Source organism: Galeopterus variegatus, unplaced genomic scaffold (genome assembly GCF_000696425.1).
Source record: "Galeopterus variegatus unplaced genomic scaffold, G_variegatus-3.0.2 Scaffold4715, whole genome shotgun sequence".
Classification (NCBI taxonomy): domain Eukaryota; kingdom Metazoa; phylum Chordata; class Mammalia; order Dermoptera; family Cynocephalidae; genus Galeopterus; species Galeopterus variegatus.
In genome coordinates this window covers 112,896-134,869 of record NW_007730826.1, presented here as the reverse complement: position 1 = coordinate 134,869, position 21,974 = coordinate 112,896, and the positions used below count along the sequence as shown (strand labels likewise).

Below are 21,974 nucleotides of genomic sequence, written 5' to 3'. Positions count from 1 at the left end.
CGGACACGGAAAAAGACAAAAAAAAAAAAAAAAAAATCTGCAAAAGAATTCGAGAGAACTGGCCATTAGAACAGCTGCTTTGCATACCACAGTAGCCAGTGACAAGGGCAGGTGGAGGATTACTACTCCAGGAATAAAAATAGCCCAGAGTTTTGAGAAACTGGATCCTCTACACTCACTCTCCAGAACACTCCTCCCAGGAGTCACTTTCCCTTTATAAACCTCATCAAAATCCCCAACACATCCTCCACTCAAAAATCAGCAGCAGAATTTGGGGAACAGGTTCTCACACCTAGCTTGCATGTTTTGAATCAGCAGGTTAAGCCATCTCTTTTTGAGGTCATGGTGGAAGATGGACATTAAAGTCAATGGGACCTAAGCATTTAGGAGTAGGCAGAGGGCTACTCCCTCCCCCCACCCCACACCCAGGGGCTTTAATTTTCACATTTGTAAATCGAGGTTTGGTGCTTAGGCTGGATTTCTAACAGTCTAGTTTTTGAAGGTGGAAGTTCATTTCATCACTACAGAAAAGGAAAGGAACTAACCAATATTGGAATATTTCTCACACCCAGATTCAGTTTGGCTTTTGAGGGCCCCTCTGATTCCTGTTGAGTGAAATAAATGAGTGTGTGTATGTATAAACTGGTAAACGCTTACAGTTGAGTACTCAATAATCATTAACTGCTAAATTATTACTGCTTTTGCTATCATTGTTAAGAGTTACTGTGTGTTACATCGACAACCACTCATTAGCCATTGCTTTTTTCTATATGCTGTTCTCTACGAAAACTTGCATATGGGAATATCATTATACTATATTGACATGTTTTGTATTAAAACTGAAACTCACACTGTCGTGTGCCTATGCCTTAGAGCAGAGATTGGCAAACTATAGCCCGCAGGGTGAAATCCAGGCTGCTACCAGTTTTTGGCTTTTTAGGTTTTTTACAGTTTTATTGAGATATATTTCATCTACTGTAAAATTAATCCATTTAAAGTGTACAGTTCATTGGCTTTTAGTATACTGACAAAGTTGTACATGACGACAATATAATTTTAAAACTATTTTAACATCCCCTAAAGGACCTACCATACACTGCCACACCCCCATTTTTCATACTCCAGTCCCCACCCCAGCCCCAGGAAGCCACTGATCTACTTTCTTTATGGATTTGCCTATTTTTGGACATTTCAGATAAACAGGATCATATAATATGTGGCCTTTTGTGACTGATTTCTTTTACTTAACAAAATGTTTCCAAGGTCCATCCATGTTGTAGCATGTACTTCATTTTTTATTGCCAATTAAAACTCCAGTGTATGGCTATACAACCTTTTGTTTATTAATTTATAAGTTGATGTATATTTGGGTTGTTCCCACTTTTTAGCTGTCACTAGTAATGTTGATATGAACGTTCATGTACAAGTTTTGCGTGGACATATGTTTTCATTTCTCTTGGTAGATTCCTAGGATTGGAATTGTTGGGTTGTGTGGTAACTCTATGTTTGGTATTTTGAAAAACTGCAAAACTGTTTTCCAAAGAGGCTGCACTATTTTACAATCCCACCAGCAATGTATGAGGGTTCTAATTTTTCCACATCTCACCAACACTTATTATCTGTCTTTTTTATTTGAGCCATCCTGGTGGGTGTGACGTGATTTGCTTTCCCCTAACGACTGATTATGCTGAGCAGCTTTTTATGCACTTACTTGCCATTTGCATATCTTCTTTAAAGAAATGTATATTCAGATCCTTTGTGCATATTTAAATTAAGTGTCTTTTTATTGTTGAGTTGTAAAAGTTCTTTATATATTCTGGATGTAAGTACCTTGTCAGGTATCTGCTGCCTGTTTTTGTAAATAAATTTGTATTAAAATATAGCTATGCCCGTATTGTCTATGGACACCTTCCTGCTGAAACGTAAGTACCTTGTCAGGTATCTGCTGCCTGTTTTTGTAAATAAATTTGTATTAAAATATAGCCATGCCCGTATTGTCTATGGACACCTTCCTGCTGAAACGCTGGAGCTGGAAGTCGGACAGAGACAGTATGAACTGAAAAGACAAAAAGTACTTACTACCTGGCCCTATACAGAAAAAGCTTGCCAAACTCTGCTTTAGATTAAAATTTGTCACACAGCCTATTTAAAACAAAAACAAAAAGTGTTGATTTGTACACTCACGTGTTTCACTATATTCTTATAAAAATGAAGTGGATATTTAAATCAGAGATTATGTAAGTAGATGTTGAAGACAGGGCTTTATGTATCAGAAGCTGACCATCAGTGTGCCTAATGTTTTTGTAAATGTGGTTACACAGAAATCCCAATCAAAGATCCTGCTTTCTAAAAATATATGTTCTCATTGCCAGTCAAGACAGTGATTTACTTAATCTTCGCTCTAGTTTATAAACCTCTGAACAGTGTAATCAGCATAATGCTTGGTAGAGCGTTGGAAATGCCCTCACATGCTTTGGTGGAAAACAGTTTATGGGATTTTTTTTTTCCAACATGGCTTATGAGAGATTTGGGGATTTTATTTAACCGCCTTTATCCAAGCAAATCTCCTAGTGACCTTGTTGGGATTTTGATCTTCGTTAAGACTAGAATATATATGACTCACGCTAAGTGAAGGGCCTGCAGAGGATAAAGGAGCTGACATGAATTTCTCCTCTCTGCGAAGAGTGAGACCAGAGTGAGCAGAGTCTGCAGTAGGAGCATAAACACTTTGACAGTTAGTCCATGAACTTTCTTGCTCATAGAAAATGCGTTGGTCAGTCCACGGTGGGAAAGGGACAGTGCTGATCAAAGGCTTTTTATTCCCACTGTCTCTCAAAGTTTATACTCACCAAGAGCTCCTGGGTTCTATTCCGGGTGAAAAGATCTACGTGAGGTCAGGATCAATGTCTGAATGTCATTTCTTCTTGAAGGCCAAATTACACATTTGTACAAGACTCAGCTCAGGTAGAAGGGAGTGGACAATCATCTTTAAAAACAAAAATTAAATCTCAGAATGAAAACATAGTGCATGGTCATATAATTTGCTTTTACTTCATTAGCCTTCCACCAACATCCAGATTTTAGATAACATAAGACAGGTTTTTAAGCCAAAATTTTATTACACTATTTTATTTGTGTTATGTGTAACTCACTCTTTTATGCTGTGTGCTCCTCTCCCTTGCTCTCTCCCATCCTCTCTGGAACTCACACCCACCAGGTTTCATGCACAGGGAAACATTTCTCATCAAGGTTGCCAATAATTTCCACATTACTGAATCCAAAATTGAACTTCAACTGTTTATTTCTCTTGGTCTGTCAGCAGCGCTTAACCAGTTGATCACTTCCTCCGTGAAATATCCCTTTACTTGGTTTTCGTCTACCTTGCTGCACTCCCTTCCTGGGTCTCCTTTGCTGATTCACTCATCTTCTGACTTACACATGTTGGAGGGCCCCAGCAGTCTCCGTCTGTGCCCCTATCCACTCGCAAGGCTTTAAATGCCAACCATAAGCGGGTGTCTCCCAAGCCAGACCTTTCTCACTTGACTCTCCCTTGACTATGCAGCGTCTCCATCTCTCTCAAGCAGACCTGCTAGATTCTGTAGATTCCAAGCTGAAGTCCTGCTTCCATTCACATCCTCCCCCTCCTCCCATCCTCTGTAGCCATGCTGATCTAGGTAAATGCAACTCAGTAATTCTCGTTATCTAGTTATTTGGTCCAAAAACTTTGGATTCATTCTTTAAAAAAGAAAATTATTGAGGATAATATTGAATATACTCAAAAGTGGACAAAAATATAATGGAACTCCATGTATCCTATACCCAATTCCAGTAGCCATTACACTGGCAATTGTGTCCTTCAACCCCCAATCCACTACCACCCCTCTCATTATCATTTTAAATTGAATCTTAGTCATTACATTATTTTATCCAAAAATATTTCCATATGCATCTTTAAAGGATAAGGAGTTCTTTGTATTTTAATATAGCAACACTGTTACTGCACCTTAAAATAATAATTCCTAATTACCTATTACTTTAGTCAGTGTTTAAATTCCTAGCTGTCTCAAAAATGTCATTTTTATTTTTTACAGTTTCTTTGAATCGGGACCTCAAAGTCATTCTTGATTCTTCCCTTTTGCTGCTATCCACACCAATTTGTCTATAAATTCTGTTGGTTCTTTCTTTAAATTATATACAGAATCTGACCACTTCTCAGTACTTCTACTGCTACCCACTGGGCCACCTCTGCCCTGGGTTTTTGTGGTGACTTTCTAACTGGTTCCCCTGCCTTCTTCCACCCCTTGCCCCTTCAGTCTGTACTTCATAGGAACCACAGAAATCATGTTAAAAGATAAGTAATATCATGTCACTCCTCCATTCAAAATTCTCTGTCAACTTCCCAATTGATTCAGAGTTAAAAGCCAAAATTCTCACAATGTTTCATGTATTAGTTATCAGTTGCTGTGTAACAAATTATGCCAAAACTAAGTGGCTTAAAACTACAAATATTTACTAGGTTATAGCTCCTGTGAGTCAGAAATCTGGGTGTAGGTTAGCTGGGTCCTGTGGCTCTCACAAAGTCAGCAATCAAGGTTTTGGACCAGGGTCTCCCACGAGGCTTCAATGGAAGTGTTATTGAGGGCTGTGGGCTCATCTGAAGGCTCAACAGACAGAGGAAAAGATTCCACATCTACTCATGAGAGTAGCAGGATTCAGTTCCTTGCACTTTGTTGGACTGAGGGTCTCAGTTCCTTGCTGGTTGGTGCCTAGAGACCACTCTTACTTCCTTGACACATGGGTTTCTCTGTAGGATAGCTCACAGTGTGCTAGTTGACTTCCATCAGAATGAGCAAGAGAGAGTGAGTGAGCAAGACAGAAGCTGGAGGTTTTTTGTAACTTAATGGAAGTGATATCTTAAAGTGATCTTTTGCCATGTTCTGTTTGTTAGAAGCAAGTCACTAGGTCCAGCCCACTGTCAAGGACAGGTGATTAAACAAGGGCATGAGTTCTAGGAGGTGGGAATAGTCACGAATCATCTTAAAAGCTGCCTGCCACAACCCATGAGGTCCTACATGATTTGGCCCCCAGCTACTCTCTAACCTCAGCTCCCTTTGCCCACTCAACCACAGCCATACTGCCTCCTGGTTTTTCTTCAAACACACCAAGCTTGCTGATACCTCAGGGCCTTTGCACCTGCTGTGCTCTTTCCCTGGAACGTTTTTCCTCCAGATATCTTTACCACTGGGTCCATCATTTCCTTCAAGTCTCTGCTCAAAAATCTTCTCAGAGAGGGCTTTTATATATGATCACCGTATATAAAACAGAAACTCTTCCTCCTCATATCCCCAGCACTCTCTGCCCTTCATATTTGCTTTTTCACCATCTGATATATTTTTTATTTCTCTGTCTTCTCCCTCTGCTAAATGTTAAGTTTCATGGGGCATGAACCTTATATTTCTTGTTTACTCCTTTATCGTTGATTCTTGGAGAATTGCAGCAGGTCCTTAGAAATTTATTAAGTTTTTGACTTTGCATTGTTTTGTAACTATATTAGCAAAACCAATGAGACTTAACTCTGACTTTAACTGATTTTAGTGCTTATCACTGGCATCTTAATGCCACGACTCCCACATTCTTTTAGTAAGCCTTTCTTGATCTGCATAACTTGGGTTTTTCTTTAGCTCAGGGAAGATCGTGTCTCAGAGTTTTAAAAAATGTTTTCCTTCTGTTTGATGTGTTCTAATGTGTTTATCAGGAAAACCAATTATTCATATATTTGTTCTTTACTGTTGCCCTTTCATTTCTATCTTCTTCCATTGTTTTCATCCCTTTTTTTCCTTTTGTATCTGGGAGTGAGTGTTGCCTAGTATGTGTTCTTTATTACTGATTAAATATGTTGCAGTGTTTTTTGTATCTCTGATGATGACTATGGTAGATTTTATTCATTTATTACTTATTTTCGATTTATTTACTTAAATTTACTATTTCTATTCATTATTATTGTATGATTGTTAGCAATTACTCTTTCCATCCCTGTAAGGGGCTGCGTGTCCTGTCCACTGCCATATCACTGCAGTGCCTTCCCACTGGAGCTGAACACCTCTCTGCCTTACTCTAAACTTGGCCACGTGGCATGATTTTGCCAATGAAGTGTACCCCCAAATATACATATAATGTACATATATATACATGTACACCAAATCCCACCAGAGACTTTAAAAATTATATTAGAATACATTCTAAAATTGGTCTTTCATGTTTCTTCTCTATCTTGAGGACAATGTTGCCTTTCTCCTCTCCCCCCCCCCTTTTTTTAACAATCCTTTAGGGGACTCCAAGTTAGATTTTCTTTTTTAATTTTAATCATCCTTAAAGCATGGAGTGTTTGCCAATGAATGGGGTAGAGCTCTTCCTTTTGAGTGTCCTTTGTTGTTGACTTCAGAGTACTCCCTGGAGAGACCAAGATGGAAGACTAGTTGATACACACAGCTACTAGGCAAATGTCTGGGTACCAGATGCCTTCCATTTAGTATGATTTTGTAGTATTGTTAAAGGGATGCCAACTCCTGCTGCCTGGTGGTCCGACAACAACTGGATATATCGAAATAGTGTGTAGTTTTCATTCCTTGTAAGAAAAAGTAGGTAAAACTATAGCCCTAAATTGTGCTTACTGTCTCTGCTTCCTTTTTTTATTCTAGTATACGCTACATGGTTGAGAGTCTTCATCTCTAAAGGGTGAAGATAGTAAGGTCTTCATAGGAGCTGTTGTAGAAGTTAAATGTCCTCAGATATCATGTATATAGGAGGGGGGTGGCTTCCCTCTGATTTTATAAACCCGCTGTCTCAGTGGACGGGATGTCAGCTTAAGGATGGGTAATAGAGAACATTACACTCTTCCTTTACACCTCTTTCATCTGTCTCAAGGTCACACCCCTGCTTTGAGAGTGCATATTCCTCCTGGAGATTTGGATATCATTGAGCAGTATTCTTAATTTCTAGAGCCCTCATAACATTTTTCCTCTTCTGTGTATGAATGAGTATTTCAGTGGGCAGTACTGCTTACGAGCTGGCACCTTAACCTGGAGTCTGATTTTATCATTTTCTTAAGTAATGGAAAGAGACTGTGACTGAGTTTCTTCCCCTCCCATTGTAAGAGATTTTTTTTTTTTTTTTTCCAACCCAGCAGAGCCATAGGTGATGAAAGGAGCCCTGCTTTCCCAGTTTGCCCTGACTCCTGCTGCTGTCCTTCTGTTCTGGTGGGACCAGAGTTCTGGCACTGACATACTGGTTTGGGGATGGGATCCTTTTCCCTGCCATGTTTTAAGATATGAGTTGGCAGTGCCAGGAAAGGATCCTGACTCTGACTTCTTCAAACCTGTCACATCCTGAAAAGTGCCTGGGTTTTGGCCTTGGGAAAACCTGCATCCAAATTCTCCACCATTTACTAGACCTGTGACCTTGAGCAAATGACCCAAGCTCTCTGATCATGTCTCTCCATCTGTAATGTGGCAGTATAATACCCAGGGTTTTGGCCTTGGGAAAACCTGCATCCAAATTCTCCACCATTTACTAGACCTGTGACCTTAAGCAAATGACCCAAGCTCTCTGATCATGTCTCTCCATCTGTAATGTGGCAGTATAATACCCGCATGTTTTGGTCAATATGAGGCTTAGAGAAAAGCGTAAGTATTATGTTTGGAAAACACATGGCACAAAACTGGGTGCTCCATAAATGTTGATAGTGGTGCTATAATTGTCTTTATCCAAAAGTTAATTTAATAATGTCATAGTCTGGATATTCTGGTTCACTACTGAATGAAAAAAAAGTGTGAGAGTGTATTATCCATGCTAACCCCTTGCTCCTGCAACTGTGATTATCAGTCCTGTCATTGATTGCATGTGTGACTTTTGGAAAATTCCTTTCCTTTTCCATGCTTCTATTTCCTATCTGTAAAATGAGGGCACTAAACTGTATCAGGGGAACAAATAGGTTTAATCTCTTTTATCACTCCAGTCAATCAGTAGTGGGTACCTGGAAAACAGACTTAAAAAGATTCTGAGCCCTTTTCTGGGCTCAGCAGATAAGTTTGCCATGATCCATTAACAATGTCTGCAATGGATAGGGAGGCCGGTGGCAGCTATTCTGAAATTTTCCAGGCCTAGACTAGATGCTCTCCAAGGCCCTTTCAGGCTCCCTAATCCACTGATTCTTTTTCTGGGTTATCTTGATGGGCCTTTGTAGCTGGATGACATCCTATTTATCCAAATGAATATTCAGTGTCACTGGAGTGAAAAGTAGGTGTGGATAGTCCAGTCAGGAATCGAAAAGGGGAGTGGTGGATTATGGAGCTGTTTCTCTGAATGGTACAGGGGTTTCTTTGAGACCTCATTGAAATTTGAGCATAAAAAAGTAAAGCATTGTCCTCGAAAGGGCAAACAGGATGGTCGCCCGAAGTGCACGTAAACCACAGCCCAGTGATGCCATGAGGGTTGGAATATCATTTTTTTCTGGTAGATAGCACTTAGCAATGGATACACCGATGGGTCTTACCAAACTGGAAACAGTAACTTCCTGACCTGCAATAGAAAGTTATAGGTTTCCAACAGTTGTCGTATAATTACATGAATGTGTGCTACAAATAGATTATTTTAGAAATTGATTTAGCCCCTTCCTTTGATATTTAGGACTTACGACAAAGGCATCTTGTTTTGGGGGTACTTGGTTAACTTGAGCAATGAGATTTCATTTTCAGGAAACTTCAGGAAGAAATTCAGGAAGAAGCATTCTTCAGTTTCCCATTTTTGTAAGGAAAAATAAAACATTCAGTTATCCACTGGCATTTTATAATCTTAAGCACACGATTCTTCTTGCAGGGCTAGGGGTTTTTGCCTTAATTGTAAAAGCTTTTTATATATAGCTTTGATGCTACATCTTCTTTCTCCAAAATCTCTCTGGCAGGGCACATTTCCATGCCCTCCTCATTTACCTCACTACAGTTAGCTACAGTAACTATTCGTGAATATGTGATTGCTGGTGAAGCAAAAATCACCAGTCTGTAGTCATACTGTTTCACTAAAGATGATTTAAGAACCATATTTTAGATGGTTTTCTCAGAAACAATCAATACTAAACATGATTTTTGTCCACAGTGTACCCTCAGCAAGGTTCTATGATGGAAGGGCAGTTTTGTAAGAGAATCTATGACTATGACAGCAGCAATAAACAGCTGAAAATAATCTATGAGGCGTTTGCAAATTACCCTTCATGAGCTATAATGGTTGTGAAAGATAATTTGCGGTTCTTGCAGAATACCCTGCAAATTGGGTCTTTCATCTGCAATGTTTTTTACAGTTAAAACGTTTCATTTCTCATATTAACAAATGATAACTCTGCATTTGTTAATCTAAACAATTTGATTTATATTTTTCTGTGCTGAGAAGTTGTTGACATTTCAGGGTAAGTAATTATTTTCATTGCCAATTGCTGTTTGTGGTGACTGTAGGCAAAAGATAGAAATCTGAATATATGTATGCATCATTTCAATCGTTTTCCTCAGACTACCCATAAAGCAAGAAGTCTAATTTGCCTGAGTTATCATCTGAACTTAGACATCTAATAGGACATGGGTGTTGACAAATGAGGATTCTAGCCATGCTTAGGGTTTTCTGTGGTGTTTTGGAAGCTCTCTCATGTAATCACTGTGGGCGGGGGTCAGAGTTGACCTGCAGTGTCACCAAACCTCTGGCAGGGCACCATACACTTGCAGTCTTAAATCACCACAGCACATATGTCAGCAGTTCTCAGCTACTGTCATATCTGTTCAAGTACCTCATGGAGTGGCTGTCAGGAGTACACAGTGAGGACTCATGAGAACACCTCACACTGTGGCTGGTACACAGTGTGAGCTCTGGAAACATTTGGTGAAACTGGGAGGAGATACAAAAAGATCTTCTAAATTTCCTTTCTCATATTGCTTTCTTGGACAAGGATTCACAGTGCAGGGCAATGGAAAGAAAGGTTTTTTCACATGAAAAGAGTCACTGCGTCCTTAGAGCAGGATGCTCAGCCTTGCCCACTTAAGTGGCCCATGTGGCAGAGAGCAGAAGAGGTGCCAGGGCCTGGGACAGAGCTGGTGCAACTGCAGGCTTTCCCTGGGGGCTCTTTTGAGTCTACTCTTTAACGTATCCAAGTTTATTTAAATATTCAGAAAAAGACTTACCATCAAAGTTTAAACTATTTCCCCCAGAAAAATCATCTAGCAAAATCGCTGCTTTAAAAAGATGGCCTAGCTTTAGCCTATGGGTGTGTGGGGCCCAGACTAGCTGTGAAGCACCGAGGGCAGGTATAGATTGCTTCTGCAATCATTAGAGGCACATTGGTGTGAGACCTGCACAGGAGGGGGTGGTACATTCAGCCTGGTGTTCCCTATGGTCTGTTCACACTGTTGGGGAGGGCTCAAGCCATTTCCATCCCATGCACATGTGAACCTTCTATTCACATTCCAGTTAGGGAGTGGACTACTGACTTGGGATCCAAACCAATTTTTACATGGCCTGAAGGAGTGAATGTAGAGCCAGTACCCTCAATGGCAAATGTGTTTTATCCTTTGAACCAGCTCCAATTGGTTAGTTCTGGTTGCCTACAGTGCTGTCTTAAGAAAGCATCTGTGGCGCATCAGGCCCAGCTGGGAGGAGTGCTGGGATTGATTAGCGATGTCTGTTGTGGCCTCTGGAGGAACAGCTTGCCCTATATTTGCCATTCTCTGATTTTAACATGTCCTTAACTCCTCTATGCTCTCCTCCTGTGATTTTTTAATACTAACAGGTGACTGTGAGTATGAGCTGGGGCATCCTAAGAGAAAACAGGTAGATTCCACTTTGAGAAAACTTAGCATGAGAAAATACAAATTTACAAAATGCATAAATCTGGAGCCAATTATTTCCATTACAGAAAGATTCCATGAAAGGTTCCTTTAAATAGCCAGCTCCCCTACTGCATAAAAATGATGATTCAATTTACAAAAATTCACTTTGCATGCAACTCTTCAGGACTGTGTCTGTGGAGTAAAGCAAGCCATACCTGATTTTTTTTTTTTTTTTTAAACACGGCCTAAACAATGTTCAGGATGGCTGCCGCCACGTATCTTGAGTCTCTTGGTAATTCCAAGTACTATTAGTCTAGCTCCTGGGATTAAGTATAATTAACGTGTCTCCTTGGGCCTTGAAACATTTACTCTTTGAGTACTGAACTTTCCAATGGGTTATTAAAGCCACTTTCCATTCCCTGTAAGGCGATTGATTTCCTCTGGTGTGTAGACTACTATTGTTGAAGGGAGATTTGGTGCTCAGGAATTCTTTTCCAGAAAGAGCACTGGCCAATAGACATCATTCTAGCCTAGTTTGACACTGATTTACTGTGTGACTTTGGGAAAATAAAGTTCTCTGACTAAATTTTCTGCCAAAAAAACATTGTATCTGTATCTGACTTGAGAGTTTACAAAGCACTTTGAGACAAGTCCTGCACTATTATGGGTAATTCTTGTTTGAATCACACAGGTCCTGCATGGACGAATCAACACCCAGACTCAGGTCTCCTCTCAATCCCTGTTGTTCCCACTGCCCTCACTGCCTCTACTTCCTCCTCCGGAGTGTCTGGAGGTCAGGGGAATGGCCGATGGCCCTCAGCAGTGCCTGCACATAAAGCCCTTTGAGTGGGCAGAAGTTCCCCCATGATCTGTCTCAGTTGGCTGCCATAAACACCTCCCCCGGGATGGCTGCAAAGACTAGCACTACTCTTTGCAAAGTTAAATTAGAGATTCTTAGTGCACACGGTGGGTGAATTATGAGATTATACCAGAAAGACACACATGGAGAGCATCGCTTCAATGTCAGTGGCACCTTCTGTTTCATGCCACTTCAGAATTTTGGGAATGCTTTCCCATCAATTCTATCTAAGCCTCATAAGACAAGTCCTGAGTGGCCCTGTGAGTAGATAGGGCTGCTCTGCAGTGCAAGGGTTATCACATGGCCCAGAAACACCAGGGTTAGTGGTGATGGCAAAATTCAGCCCATGCCCTTTTTGCTGCTACTTTTTAAAACTGAATCACCCACGACCAGAGTTTCTTGGGACCCTCCTAGCTTCTTCAGCAATCCCTTGAAACAAGAGTCCCAATTCTAAAGCAAAAAGGTAAAAGGAATTTCTCCCTTTCCTGAGCCACTAATTTTCATGAGGCCAGAGGTGTGAGGTGGCTGCTGCAGATGAGCCCAAGGGGCCACGGAGCTGCACTGAGATAGAGGATCCTCTCCTCATGGGCCATTTCATTCCTCTGCACCCAGCTGTTGCACTTGAACTCTGACATGAGAGAGCAACAGACTTTTATCGCATGTATAACTGAGTTCTGGGGTTGTCTGCTGTATCAAATAGCCTGCCCTGACTAATACCTTCAATGTTTACATTTGTTTATGTTTTCGTTTTTTTTTTTTAACGGAGCTGCACTGAGATAGAGGATCCTCTCCTCATGGGCCATTTCATTCCTCTGCACCCAGATGTTGCACTTGAACTCTGACATGAGAGAGCAACAGACTTTTATCGCATGTATAACTGAGTTCTGGGGTTGTCTGCTGTATCAATTAGCCTGCCCTGACTAATACCTTCAATGTTTACATTTGTTTATGTTTTCGTTTTTTTTTTTTTTTAAAAGGTCTTGACTAATATCCATTCCCTTATTTTACCTTTATTCAATATGTCTGTAATCAGACAGTCTCTCATGCTTAGCATCTATTTGAGGTTTTTTTCTAGTTATTTTGGGACATCCAGGTCTTATTACCCCAAATCAATTTACCCCTGAAGAAAGGCTGTTGTGTGTGCTGGGGCAGCTCTATTATGAATGGACGTTGAACTACATCACCTAATCTGAGGACCAGAATGGGCCCCAGGAACTCCTGGGCTTAACACCATTGGCTTCCACCTGGTGACGCTGAGCACTAGTGAAGGGTGTTAATTAAGATCACCATCAAGTTTGTGGCAGAGTAGGAGAACTTCATCCCATCTCACATTGCTTCTGGTGCCCTGGGCCTGGGAACTATTTTTTATCAAGAAATGTTCTCAATATTAGCATCCTACCCTGTGGTTAATAAGAAAGCAAGTTTCGGGCTGGCCCGGTGGCGCACTGGAGAGTGTGCCGGGTTCGGATCCCATGTGGAGACCAGTTCCTGCTCACTGGCTGAGCGCGGATCGGGCGCGACACCGAGGGTTGCGATCCCGTTACCGGTCAGTAAAAAAGACAAAAAGGAAAAAAAAAAAAAAAAAAAGAAATGTTCTTCCTTTATGAAAACTGTTTTTCTGTGACAGAGTGGCTTATGATTTAATCCAGAACACAGTAACTCAAGCCCCTTCACCTCCAGATGTAAACAGTTTTATTTGCAACCTCTTATAGGAAAGATATTGCTGTATTTATTATATGGCTCCTGTTGTAGTTTAACTTGAACATTGGCTGATTAGTGACATGTTATGTCCTATATTGTTGACAAGGACTCTTAATTCAATACTGCATATTTGAACTCCTGCTATACTTTAACCTGCTTCCCTCTGAGAACTGCTGCAGCCATCCAGACTCTGTGGATTCCCTAATCCATATCTGTAGCTCTGATATCTTCCTGAGCTACAGGATCAAATATGCAACTGCCAACTCAACGACTTCCCCTGGGCAAGTAATGGGCATCTCAAACTTGACATGCCCCAGGCTGAACACTTGACCCACAGCCTCCCACGCACGTTTACCCACCTCCCCTCTCCCCAGTCATCAGCTCAAGGCATCACCATTTATCTGGTTACCCCTGCAGGCCAAAATGGAATAGAATTTCCCATAATTACACTCTTTTCTTTTTTTTTTTTTTTTTTCTTTTTGTCTTTTTTCGTGACCGACAACGGATCGCAACCCTCAGTGTCACGCCCATACCGGACCGGGACCGGCAACGGGATCGCAACCCTTGGTGTTGCGTCCGCACCTCGCTCAGCCAGTGAGCGGCCGGTCTGTATGTGGGATCTGAACCCTCGGCGGGAGCGCCGCCGCGCTCGCAAGCGGCGCACTGTAGCAGTGCGCCACCGGGCCGGCCCATTACACTCTTTTCTTTTTTTTTTTTTTTTTCTTTTTGTCTTTTTTCGTGACCGACAACGGATCGCAACCCTCAGCGTCACGCCCATACCGGACCGGGACCGGCAACGGGATCGCAACCCTTGGTGTTGCGTCCGCACCTCGCTCAGCCAGTGAGCGGCCGGTCTGTATGTGGGATCTGAACCCTCGGCGGGAGCGCCGCCGCGCTCCCAAGCGGCGCACTGTAGCAGTGCGCCACCGGGCTGGCCCATTACACTCTTTTCTTTATCTCCCACTCCAACCCATTAGCAACTCTGTCAGTTCAATATTCCAGATATCTGCCAGAGTTGATCACTTCTCACCACCCCGGTTTGGGCCACCGTCATCTCTTCCCTGGCTGACCAAAATCACCTTCTATCTCACCTCCCTGCTGCTGCTTCTGCAGTGTGTGGTCTGCTCTCCCAAGAGTCACCAGGGTGACCTTTTAAATTGTAATTGGATCACATTGTTCCTCTGACTAAAACTCCTCCAGAGCTTTCCAGCTCACTTCAAAAGCAATCCAAACGTCTCAGCCTGTTCTGCATGGGCCCGCATAGCCTGCCCCAAGTGCTTGTGTCGCTCGTCTCTGGCACTCCCTTCCTCCGTTCTGGCCTCTATTTTGTCCCTGTTTTGGTCCCTCAGCCAAGCCTGGCTTCCTCCCTGGTGAGGCCCTTTGACTTGCTGTCCTTTCCCCTTATTTATCTCATGGTTCGTTCCTCCTCATTGTTTATGCGCTGCTCACCCATGTTACCTCCTTAGAGAGGCCTTCCCTGTCTGTCCTTTCTAAAACGGGACCCCATCCCGTCATTCTATCTCCACTTCCCCTGCCTCATTGTCTTCTTAGCATTAACTGCTATCTGAATATGTGTCTGTGTTTATCATCTCATCTGTTTCTACTAGCAGAATGTAACCTCTGTGATGGCAGGAGTTTTCTTGTTTACTTCCCTATGCTCGGTGCCTAGAACAGTGCCTGGCACATAAGAGGTGCTCGAGTATAGGGATGAATGAATGATGCTGGGAGTTAAGAGGAGATACACACTGTGAGGAAGAAGAAAGACTGTAGGGCCAAGACCCCAAAGCCACACATTCTGTTCTCTTCTGTGCTTCTATTCTTGGGTGAGTCACTGAATCTCTCTGGGCTTCCATTTCCCATTGATAACAGGGGTTGGCAAACTTTTTGATAAAGGGCCAGACAGTAAATATTGTAAGCTTTGCCATACAGTCTCTGTCACAATTACTCAACTTTGCCCTTGTAGTGCAAAGCAGACACTCGGTATGTAATGAATGGGCATCGCTGTGTTCTAATAAAACTTTATTTACGAAAACAGGAGGTCGGCTAGATTTGGTCCTCGGGCTCTAGTTTGCTAACCCCTGGGTGATTTTCACAGCCCTTTGTCTTTGATTTTCTGGATTCTCTTGGTTTGCTTTTGGCATCTGGTTAAAGATAGTGAGTAACTTTAGCAAGAGGACATATTGTGCATATTCAATAATGGTGGTATGTGCTAAAACAGAAGGAACAATCTTAGGGAAGATTTATAGCTGTCAAATGGGTAGAAGCAGACAAAAAGGAAAAAATATCCCAAGGAGTGATAGCCCCGCCCCCAATGGGATCACACTTGAAAATTAGAGTTTGGTGCCAGTTTGGGGTTGAGCAGTTATTCAGGGTGTGCTTCACACATAAGGAACTTCATATTATGTTAATCAAACAAGTGAAAAGTTATCGCTATGCATCATATTTGTAGATGAGTTCAAATGCCTGACTTTAAACACCCACTGATGACTCACTTTCCTCTTGTGCCTTACCATGAAATGACATCGATGTGAAAAAGCTTAAATCTGCCCCTTGCACACTCCTCAATGTTCCTTCTAATGCAAAAAACAGATGAAGTTCATCCTAGCTGGTAACACACAGATGGGGGCTTCTAAATAGACATTACTGACCTTTAAAGATAAATTTCTCCAGCCAGAGTTTAAGACCAAGCAAGTGGCAATTGCATTTCCAGAGGTTGTCCTTGAGAAATAGAAACCTCACGTTGGGCATGGATTCTAGGAGTGCTCTGTGGAGCTGCTGAAGCTTGTTTTGTTGAACTGCAAAAATGGTTAGGTTCTCCCAAGGCTCACCCAGGGATGTGGGAAGATGGCTGATGTTGTTTGACGACAAATCAAGCGCCCTCAGCTGCGGCAGGGAATGGGAAAGTCTGCTTTCCAGGGAAAGCAGCGAGTTCTGCGTGAGGTTTAAAACCCGTAAGTGCTGAAGTCCAAGGAAAGCTCCAGGAGCCAGATTTGAAAGAGAATTGTTGGACAAGTTTAAGGTCGTGAGCTGTGGCACTGACCTAAATGCAAAAGCAGGAAGTTGGTGTATCTGGTTATCTTGTAAGTGCAGTGTTAGAGTCTGAGGAGGCAAATCAGAAGGGATTTCAACGAGACCCTGCTGACTGCAGTCTACAAAGCTTGAAGATGAGCGACAGCGGCACTTCTCTGGACAGCCAGAGACCACCTGGAGCAGGAAAATCACACTTGAAAGCAGGAACAGTTCACCTGCAACAAAGACATTGAGATAGGAACAGTTTGTGAGGAGCAGTATCAGCATTTGCCTCCCTTTGAATTCACAGGTATTGTGATTCTGAGCCAGATAACACCTTCTGCAACCTCGAAGAGAGATTCTATCATTCACTCTCTTTAGCAGAATTTGCTGGACTGAGTATATCTCCAGTGTCAACAACTATTGCAATCTCTGTGCTAACTATTGTCGGAAGTCTTGGAAAAGATACTTTCTTAGTGGCTCAGTAATCAGAAGATGGCAGACTTAAGGATAGAAAGGTGAAAAACATCTTTTGGGGGGCACATGTCCTTTGTAGGGTGCAGCAGAATTATTTGGGGCCAGATGTGTGAAGAGTGAGAGGGGATTTCAGATATTCCTATTTCTGAAAATTGTGCTGCAGAGCAGCACTGTCCAGTAGAGCTTTCTGTGATGCTGGAAATGTGGCTACTGAGCTCTTAAAATATGACTACCACAGCCCAGCAACTGAATTTTCATTTGCATTTCATTTTAATTAATTTAAATAGCCACATGTGGCTAGTGGTTATCATATTGGATAGGGTAGGTCTAAAGCATTCCTCATATTGACATCCACCTTTGTAGGTGTAATTCCATGAATGATGATTGTCTCTGTTCCTTTTTTATTCAAGAGGCTTTAAAAACACAAAAAGGCATTAAGAATAATGTAATAAACATCCATGTTCCTATAAAAGTTCTACCAGTTGTTCATGAGTTATCATACTCCTTCATCTTTTTTCTTTTAGCTTGAAGAAGCAAGGCATTACTGATGCAGTTGAACTCGCATTGATTAGTGCCCAAGTAATATTTTCCAACATGAGCTTCCCTTTCCCCCACTATTATTCATGTATCCTTCTAGACCTTTCAAAAACAATAGTTAATAACAACAATGGCAAATTACCAGAAAGCATACATTTTGAGCCAGGCACCATTCTGTTTTATATATATTAATTCTCATAATCTTGTAAATATGGTTATATTATTATTCCCATTTTAAAGATGAGGAAACTGAGGAAGACAGAAGCTAAATCACTTGCCAAGATCACACAGATAGTAAGTAGTAGAGCTGTGATTTGAATCCAGCTAGTCTGCCTCCAGAATCTGTCAGGGTTTTTATCCACTGTGCTCCACTGCCTGTCAAATACTTTTTCACAAAACACACACTGTTTTGCAGAGTGGTTTTTAAAAATCCATATAAATGGGGCCGGCCCCATGGCTCACTCAGGAGAGTGTGGCGCTGGTAGCACTGAGGCCGTGGGTTCAGATCCTACATAGGGATGGCCGGTGTGCTCACTGGCTGAGCATGGTGCAGATGACACCGTGCCGAGGGTTGCGATCCCCTTACTGGTCCAAAAAAAAAAAAAATCCATATAAATGTAATCATCATCATGTCTCATTCTGTAATTTTCTCTATTCATTTACAGAAAGCTAATTCATTCCTTTTAACTGCTGTAGAGTATTCCATATTGACACTGTGCTCAATTTAATATTTATCCACCCCCTTACTGAGGTGCATTTGAATTTCTGCAGTTTTTTTCTTCATTACAAACAATGCTGCAAAGAGCACCCTTGGGCCGGAGCTCCTTGGCTATACAGGAAGTGGGAGAGGGTCTGGAATCTAGAGTCGTCTCCTTGTAGGGCTCAGAGAGGATGCTGAGTTTACATTTTCTTAGATACTGCTAGATCATTCTCCAAAGTAGCTATATCACTCCCTTCTTTTTTCCCAAGACTTGAATTTCAAAATAAGGCAAACATCTGTCAAAGGCATTTTTGTTAAAGGGGCAGAAGAAGTCACAAGGCCATGTGGTAATATTCAAAACTCAAAATAGTTATCTACTTATAATGAAAGCTCTTGAAAGAGGTTTTGTTTGTTTGTTTATTTGTTGGGGCCTTAACTAGAAACACAGTGTGGCTGTCCACTGCCCCGAGCCTGTTCTCCTTCATTCCTTGCATTCTCTACTGAGCTCACAGTGCTTTAGGGCAACAGGGAAGGTGTTTGGAGAACCTTCTGAAGGAGATTCTGCTCAGTTTAATTTAGTTCAAGGGATGCAGGACATCATAGTCCCCTTCCCGTTTCCAAAATACAGAAGAGCAAAGCCCTTGTTTTCCTTTCTATAATTCTACAAATAATCTAAACGACTCCTCTCTAAGCCAAAACATCTTCCTGTCAGAAATGACCCGACACCCCTCACTTTTGCTATGGTGCTCGAACATTCCTCAGTTGCAGGAAATCAATTCTTATGCCAGAGAACATGTTCTCCAGATAATCCACTAATCTATTAATGAAAGGTTTGTCTTTCTGAGGTTGTCACCAATTTGTTCATTATTTCTTCAGTTCCACCCTTCCCCCAAAGGGACTAATAATATCTGAGCTCAACCCCAAGCACCATGTTTTCGAAGCAATGGCCCGTGATACACCAACCGCACATGGCTGCAAACACTGGTCTCCACCCACTCCTCTGCACCCAGCATGACGCAAACCTAAATCTTCCCACTCAGAGACATCTTTTACATCCATCCAGTCTTTTAAGACAGGTGACTTGAGAACAGATTTCCCACAGATACCTTTCTGAGGGGATCACTTCCCTCTTTTCAGATGAGAGCTTTCCTACAGGGTGGCAGAATTAATCATGGCTCACCTTCCATGGCTGAGTCCCCACAGGCGTCTTCACTGAATGTGTCGCCCACCTTTATTAATTTGCAGATCAACAAACCAAGGGCATGGCAAACTTGGAGCCTGGCTTTTCATCCGCTTTTTCTGAATTCTGCCTGTGCTTTTCTTCAATGCGAGAAAACAGTTGTCGCTTTCAGGAGACCACTTATTTAAGCAGCCCTTCTTCTTGTCTCCATCTGGCTGGGATCTTTTTCCATAAGAGGATCTTTTGATTGTGCCCTTTCTTCTTTCTTAAAGTGTCGGCCTCCCCGAGATCATCCCTGCCTTTCCCATTCAGACAACGAGCCACATAAAGAATGTCTGTCAAACCTCGGTGAACAGCTGTAGCATTCAAACATGACCCCGGTGGCTCGGCCTTTTTGATTATTTAATCTGCTTGAAGTCCAGGGCACCAAAATAAAACTGCCTTCTTAATCCGGTCGTGGCTTCTGAATTCTGTTGACTTATTAACCACGCTGTGTCAACCCTCCTCGGGTTGGGGGATACTCAATGCAGATCCTCAGTCTGGGGGTCTAGCAACAGAACCAGCAGAGTGTGTAATATGAGGACAAATTGTCCTGCTGGAGGCTGACACGGTTTCCACAGTGCTCTTCCTTGGTCATGGCAGCCTTATTCAGCCAGCATCCGTGGGGATTAGCTGTGTTGACAGGGTCTTGATGCTCTGAAATTCATAGCCATGGTTTCCTTTAGTGGACACAACCTCTTCTCCCTGGTGCCACAAATACTTCTCAGCTGCTCGCTCCCCGCCCCCACCTTCTCTGTTGAATTTCCCTTTTTGGTTAGCATGACTTTGGAAATTCTTCTTCATCGTCTCCCTGATGTTGAGGTTCTGGCCCTTTCCTCATTTTTCACATATAAAACAATAAAGCCACCCCATGTGAGCATCAGGCATCAATGAACTGTGACTGTTCTCTAATTGAAGCTGCTGGGAACTTTCCCACCAGGGACTGGAACCGGGTCTTTGAATGTGCAAATCCCCTGCCATTTGGGAGGTGGCGGTTCAATGCCTGAAGGTGCCCTTCTGCAGTGAGCCAATATGTCCCGCACACCGATGGCAACTACGTGTAAGGTAAAAACCTTGCTTTTACGGAGGCAGCATGAGGTGGAATCCCTGGCCCCAGCAGCATAGTTGAGCAGTCGAATGTGGGCTCTGGAATCAGGCAGCTCTGCATTTGAATCTCAGCTCCACCATCACCAGCTCCAGGTCTCCCAGCAAGTGACTTGCCTACCCAGAGCCCTGTCGCTAACATGGGGCAAACAGTAGACCTTACTTCATGAGACTGTGCCCAGGATTAAATAAAGCAATGCCTGTCATGGCCCAGAGTGTCTTCATCCATGGTCACAGCCCCCCATGGGAATGCCTTCCAGGACCTCCTTGCTGCTCAGAAGGAAGGGCAACCTTGCCTTGGCAGTAGAAGGGAGGTCCTGAGGAATGGCCATGAAGCATGGCCCCTCATGCCACTATGGTGGTACAGAGGGAAGAGACCCCTTGTGAGTGGAAGATGACAAATTGAATTCTGACTATTTTCAATTGCCTGTTCTTTGGGGACGCTTTGCTCTTTGGCTAAGCCCCTTCCCACTTCACAGAACCTAGTAAACTCATTCCTAAAAGTCTACTTTACCCAGCCTGCCATCTTTTGTCCTTCTCTCCAACATTTTTTGAGCATTGCAGATTCAATAGGGAAGTCAAGTGTAGGTGATGAAGTAGGTCAGGTGACAAAGAGCCATTTAAATCTTAATAAGGGCTAAATGGTTCCTTCCTTCCTTCTTTCCTTTCTTCCTTCCTTCCTTCTGTTCCTCCTTCCCTCCTTTCCTCCTTCCCTTATCCTATCTAGTTTTTAGGTACACAGAATTTAATAATTTAATAATAATCCTTTCTTGATGATACATGACTATCAGTGGCCCATGTGTAGCATTCAGTCAATTCATCATAATGTAACAAACATCTGTGAACGTAACGCTTTCTCTAAGAACTAGAAAGTTCTTACATCTACCCATGTGCCTCTCTCTTTCCCATGGGTTAGAAAACATTTTTTTGTGAAGAGCCAGGTAGTAAATATTTCAGACATTGAAAGTCATACAGTCTCTGTTGCGACTACTTCACTCTGCTGTTGTAGTGCAAAAATAGTCAAGGACAGTAATGAACGAATGGGTGTGCCGCTGCTCCAGTAAAACATTCTTTACGAAAACACGTGGAAGACTGGATCGGCCCACGGGCTGTGGTTTGCAAACCCTGCTCTATTCTATCCTGTAACCATTGCTATCACTACTTCACCACACCCCCTGCCACCCACCCTCAACTCCCGCCACCCAGCCAGACATATCCACTATCCTGTCTCAATATATATAAAATGAGGGGGTGATAGGACGGTCGCTAGGTTCCTCTTATGTCTACAATTCTGTCTTTCTGATCAGGAAGCATGAGCACACTTGAAAGGCACTGCACATAAAACACAACTTTAGGGTGGCTTGGACAGACAGATAAATCCACTGACAGCACAACTGGGCACGGGAGACCAGGACATCTGTAGGGAACTGCTAGCAGTCAAGGATACCTCCAGTTCCAACAGTGTGGCTAAATGAGGAAGTACACATTCATGCTGCTTAGACT

At 42.5% G+C, this 21,974-nt stretch overlaps 2 protein-coding genes across 2 annotated transcripts in view; one reads left to right on the top strand and one right to left on the bottom strand.

Moving 5' to 3' along the window:
• LOC103603645 (voltage-dependent calcium channel subunit alpha-2/delta-3-like) overlaps positions 1-21,974 on the top strand; it is a gene marked incomplete at its 3' end in the record, with an annotated part of 146,050 nt that overhangs the window by 39,017 nt on the left and 85,059 nt on the right. The gene's annotated exons all lie outside the window — the stretch shown is intronic.
• On the bottom strand, positions 16,037-16,770 carry LRTM1 (leucine-rich repeats and transmembrane domains 1). Its single transcript, XM_008588209.1, has one exon. The coding sequence runs from the start codon at positions 16,720-16,722 to the stop codon at positions 16,066-16,068; it is 657 nt and encodes a 218-aa protein (XP_008586431.1). The 5' UTR covers positions 16,723-16,770; the 3' UTR covers positions 16,037-16,065.